The 6000-nt window shown below is 31.4% G+C and overlaps 1 protein-coding gene across 1 annotated transcript in view; it reads right to left on the reverse strand.

The window, feature by feature from the left end:
- Positions 1-6000, reverse strand: part of LOC108906394 (lachesin-like) — a 114466-nt gene that overhangs the window by 10401 nt on the left and 98065 nt on the right. The window contains exon 6 of the mRNA XM_018709623.1: positions 5126-5245. Within this exon, the coding sequence (XP_018565139.1) occupies positions 5126-5245 (120 nt within the window). The remainder of the gene's footprint in view (positions 1-5125; positions 5246-6000) is intronic.

The following is a 6000-nucleotide window of genomic DNA, read 5'->3' on the forward strand; positions in this document are numbered from 1 at the left end:
CGGAGGAGTGGCTGTACGTACTAAACTGATAATCAAATTCTTATCCGGCGCCCTGCCATGATTAATGGGTCCGATACTTAATTCTGATTATATCCGGTTAATTCTTAATGCGTCACATCCTATAACTAATAGTTTAAACGAGCAATATGACTGAACGATTTCTGATTTGAAGTTGGCAAGGGCGGATTTGCCGGAGCAATGCCGAGAGGTCGGAACTGGGCCAACTATTAATCGTTTCGGTCAACGTTTCATGTTACATCATGATGTCGTATACAGGATTATGTGTTCGGGTTAATTTACAAATTTTGGGTAATAAAATTTCTCTCCCCACGGTTGGAATGGTGCTTAATATTGTGTTAAGTACAAACTTCGCGGCAGTAGAGGGCGCTAATTAAAGTTTACTTGTGGACCAAATGTAACTTGAACTCTTTTATGCGCACCTCCATAAGTTTATACCAAAAATAATGAAAATTTGACTAGTATATAAGTGCTCTGCCATCGCTTTCATTATTAAACTGTAGTAATCTATATAAAACACGTACCATACACTCGAATAAATTGATCGATGGCAAACTTCAGATCAGAGGCAGACATCATACAATGACGCGGATATTTTAATACTATTATGCTTACATATTGTTATGTTTTATTTTATAAGAATAAGAAGAATAAGAAGTTTTTGTTTTTTTTATTTTATTTATTATTTCGAATATTTTAATTATATTTTGTTATGTTTATTTTAACATATATATTTTTTAATTTCCTCAAACCAATGCTCCAATATGATAATAACTTTTCAAAATTTACTTCATTGTACCTTCTAACTTTTCTACGATCTATAGTTGCCTTTTACAGTCAATTTAGTTCAAAAATTTACATTCTTGCTTTATTTTGACAGATTGATTTAATTCATTTAACGATTTTGCCTTTTTATACTAAAAACTTATTCTATATTTAAATTTTATCTTTCATTTCCTCATGTTTAGTATTCCACATCCCTGTTGTCAGTTTTTTCTACTTTTCTTTCACGTAAATATGTCAAAATTTCAAAATACGTTATGATTTCTATTTATTTAACGTTTCAACTCAAAATATTAAACAATATATTCTTATAATTTAAAGAGTGCAGTTATAAGAATTCAATGGTTTAGTTTCCAATGTACAGGATGGTCAAAATCCTAAACGTAAAATTAGAGTTAATGATAGAGGTGGATTAAAACGGAGATCTATGAGGTAAATATATTTTGTATGGCCATTTTTTCATTTAGTAACAAAATTTGAAGTTTCAAAATTTTTCGCATAGAAATTCGTCTGAATATGAAATTTTATATGAAAATGGGGCTTTACCTTTATAGGAAATAAATATTTTACTATTGACATAACCTTTCAGGAACAAAAATAGGGAATAACAAAAAATATTGGTCATTATGCGTTTGCGTAACAGTTTTTAGACAATTAATTTATTGGATCCAAATGAAAATCTTGTCATGAGTAAAATTAACAACATTTCCTTTCTGTTAATTATTTTTTTATAAATAGGAATATATTGGTTCATATTTTGGGTCGATTATAGAGCTTAAATATATGGCTCGTGATCATCAAAAATGAATATTGCTCGCTTGATTGCCCAGGACTGTGTGGTGGTCCCTAAAATTTATGTTTGTCGAACGCAGAGCGAGCACTAAATTCAAGTTTATGAATTACGTCGGGCGATAATGGTGTATGCCTCCACTAATCGCTTCCTTTTGTCGGATGTGCGGCTTTAAATCTATAATTCAGTAATTGATCTTCAGCTGAATTTTCTTGACGGGGTCATAAATTTCTTTAAAGGAGTCATTTATCAATAGCCACTCTTAAAGCCCTCTTTATTTTATCTGATTTGCATTTTTTGTGACTAATGGCGTTTCAAAAGCAAAGCCAATTATTTTACCAGTCATGCTTCCTGGGACGAATATCATTTTATTCAACATTTAGTGTCACTGTTATCAATAATTGAGAAATTCTGACGTATGTTTATTACGTAAAAGTGATAGTGACTTAAAAGAAAAATGAATCAAAAGTCTGGTGAAAATAATAATTCCAAAATCAAATAAAGAAGTAGGTCAAGTATCCACTAACAAAATTCAAAAGTGTAGTGAAAAATTTCAGTGCAGTGAAATTAAAAATTATGAGTTCAGTCAAAAAAGTAATTCTAAATTTTAGCAAACCAATGGAAAATTACTCGAAATTAATATTTAAAGAGTACGTATATTTGAGTGAAAGTAGTCAGTTTTAGTTTAAATATAATCACAAACGGGTAAAATGACCAAATGCCCAGTATTGAGTGAAAATATACTCTTTATTGCTTTCTTATTGCTTTCACTAACATCGGTTTTTTTACAGTGTACTCATAGGTATTTTGATAACACTTCATAGTTAAATATCTACCATCTGATGTTTCTCTATGGAAAGTTTCATGAAAAGAATAATAAAACCGTTTTAGACTCGTGCTCTAAGCCCTTGATGTTATTAATACATCACTTTTAGTTGACGTTAAGACTGCTAAGACTGTATAAAAACATTAATTAACACATTTCATTTCGGAGTGACGAGAACTCGTTAGCGAAAATTCCAAACACGTCATTAGAGACTTGTGTTTCATTTTAAAATTAAAATTAAAATTGCCAGCATACAACCTAATTGTGTTTCTCATATTTTAAGTTTCCTGGGCGGACGGCTGAATAATAAACACATCGATGTAATTTAAAATAATGTCGCGTCGGGCTGTTAATTGTCGAATTTATTTTTTTCAATCTCCTTATCAAAGTGGAGGCGGCGTGACTGACGCTTCTTAATGCTTTCCGAATGAAGTGAAAAATTAAGTGAGTTTTCAGAATTTTGCATTTAGAATGAATACCATTAGGTGGATTAAATGGAAAAGATGTAAAACATTGCAATTTCCCTTCTTTATGATAATAAAATATAAATCCATGTTATAATTTGAAAAAGTTATTCTTTGGAATACTGAAAATATTCAATAAGTGGTAGTGTAGATTTACAGGAAATTCTAATATATGGCGAATGCGCTGGTAATTAAAATTCTCTTAAAACTTGATATAAAATTTTATTTATTTATAAACACATCATATTTTTTTATAATGACAAGCTTATTAAGTTATTATTTTAGGTTAGAAAGTTAGGAAATATTCAGCAATTAATAATAAAGAGGCTTGTAAGTTATTTTCAGTTTGTTGTGAATAAACAGGCTCTGTTTTTTACCAATTATAGCTAGCAATGTTAGTAACCGACCAAATTTTCATTATTTTCAGGCATTTTTAATGCAGAAACCATTTTCTTTTTATAGAAAATAGACAATTTTTCAATAATTATCACAGCCACACAAAAAAAAAGTTGTCTGTAGGTACTTATCATGCGACATATGTTATCCGTAGTATTTTTGCATCCTGATCACGAATCCGGTGTCAGAATTGAGCTATCACATCGCAGGAATTTCCTAACCTTAAAAAACTGGTCAAAAATAGCAAAAATTCACGAAAAAGTACTAGAAAAAATACAATTTTTTTTTATTTTGAAATGTTCATTTAAATGGTTAAGACCCCGCCGAACGTGAATCCGCGGTCAGATTTGATGGTTATTTTTCTAACCTCAAAAAAGCGGGTCAATTAAGGACAGATAAATATCACGAATTTTCCAAAAATAACAGATTGGCCCGAAATTTGATATGCAAGGGTTTTTGAGGTCGCTGATCACGGATCCGACGCCAATTTTGCAAAATTCAAGATGGCGGATCCAAGATGGCCGACCAAATTTTCAAAAAATAACACATTCGTGCCTAATTTAGTATACTGGGGGGTTCGGGGTCTCTGATCACGGATTCGCCATCTTGAATTTTGCAAAATTGACGTCAGATTCGTGATCAGCGACCCCAGAAACCCTCGTATACCAAATATGGCGCGAATTTATTATTTTTTGAAAATTTGGTGGGCCATCTTGGATCTACCATCTTGAATTTTGCAAAATTGACCCCGGATCCGTGATCAGCGACACCGAAAACCCCCGTATACCAAATTTAACGCGAATCTGTTATTATTTGAAAATTCGTGATATTTGACCTTAATTGACCCGTTTTTTTGAGGTTAGAAAAAGAATCATCAATTCTGACCGCTAATTCATGTTCGGCGGGGTCTTAAAAATATAAATGAACATTTGAATATAGAAAAAAACATTTTTTTTTGTATTTTTCCTAGCACTTTTTCGTGAATTTTTGCTATTTTCGACCTGTGTTTTTGAGGTTAGGAAATTCATGTGACGTGATAGCTCAATTCTGACACCTGATTCGTGATCAGGAGCGACAGACAACTTTTTTTTTTTGTTATAATCCACACAATCCTGGGTTCAAATCTAGAAAAAAAAAACTCTAATTTCGACAACACTGGACTGCTTCTTGTTACATAAAACTCTTCTGGTGGCCTATATACTCATTAAAATAGTTTACGTGCATTATTAACAAATCAGTGGATGCATAATTAAAAGTTTTCCAATTCTGGAAGTTTTTGGGGGAGCACGATGTGCAAATGAGTAAGATTTTCCCGACAGATGTATCTATATCCGTTTACAAATACTTATTCAATTTTCGTGGAAAATATACCACAGACTGTTTGGGAAAGTTTCTGAATTTTTAGTTCAGTTTCAGTTAGGAAGTTTAACTTTGAATCTCGATAAAGTTCCCGAGCGTTATGTTTAATTTACCAGTATTTTGTATTATTAAAAATTAAATGGGATGTCAGGAATTATCCTAGCGTAGAAAATAGGTTACTGGAATCAACTAGTACTGTTATATTGTGCAGGACATTTAATCATAAAGAAGAAAGAAAAAAGAAAGTATATTATTTGTTTCTGAAGCTTCGTTCAAATTATTCTATTTTTTTATTTATGATAAAGTAGAGAAGATTTCAAAAAATAGGAAGTATTTTTAATAGCTAATATCTATTGAGATAGTCAATTGAATGTAGTATCGTTTTAGTTAGAAGTTTCTTCTATGGTATACGTCTTTGTTTATTTTTTTGTAATAAACAGATTTAGGGCAACTTATTTCTATAGACAAATTAGCGAAAGTGAGACTTACCAGTGTCTCTGACCCAGTAATTGATGGATTTTGGATAGGCTTCCACGTTGCACTCGAGGGTGACGTCAGTGCCTAGAGGTGCTCCGACGAGTTGGTTTGGCACGTGAATAACTGGATGAACTACAAGAAGTAAAGGATTTTAGTAAAAATTTTTATTTAAAATAAAAAGCGGCAGTCGTACTTAGAGACAAATTTTATGTGATGCTTTGTATTAAGGTTTGGTTTCAGCATGTTTAGTTAAGAAATCATTTGCGCATAATTTTAATTAACAGTATTTGATCAGTACAATGTACCTTGATATGATTATGCCTTTACCAAGAAGTTAATGGATGATTCCAATTTATTATTTATTGTGTGTTATAAAGAATGATTCGAATTAGATGCAATAACTGAAATCTCAGAAACCGTCAGAGATAGAGAAAGATATTAAATTGGAGCAAAGATTAATGTGTAACAATTATCTGGAAAAAAGGGAAATTTTTGAAAAAAATGCAAAATGTTCTAAATTCGATTTTGATGTTTTCCAAGTTTATCTAAAGAGGCGACACAAAAATAGAAAAATGACGGCGTTTTCTAACATTCAATCGTCATTTACTCGAAAACTTTCCTATGTAAGATGGCAACATTTCAATACTGTCGGATCGACAATGAAACGATCTTTCAGAATCAAGAAATAAAAATAGGGGGTTGCCATTTAAAAAAATGTCGATGACGTCATTACTCGAAAACAAATGACGGTTGAAAATCGCCTTTTATGCTAAAATATGTATTTTTTAAATTAAAAATCGACCTGTTCGAGGATTTTTCCCAAAAAAAATTTGTTTCGTTTTTACTGAATTTATTCCATACTTTAGGCGCGTACTGTATTCGTGTTT

The sequence above is a fragment of the Anoplophora glabripennis genome, unplaced genomic scaffold (genome assembly GCF_000390285.2).
Source record: "Anoplophora glabripennis isolate ALB-LARVAE unplaced genomic scaffold, Agla_2.0 scaffold47, whole genome shotgun sequence".
Classification (NCBI taxonomy): Eukaryota; Metazoa; Arthropoda; class Insecta; order Coleoptera; family Cerambycidae; genus Anoplophora; species Anoplophora glabripennis.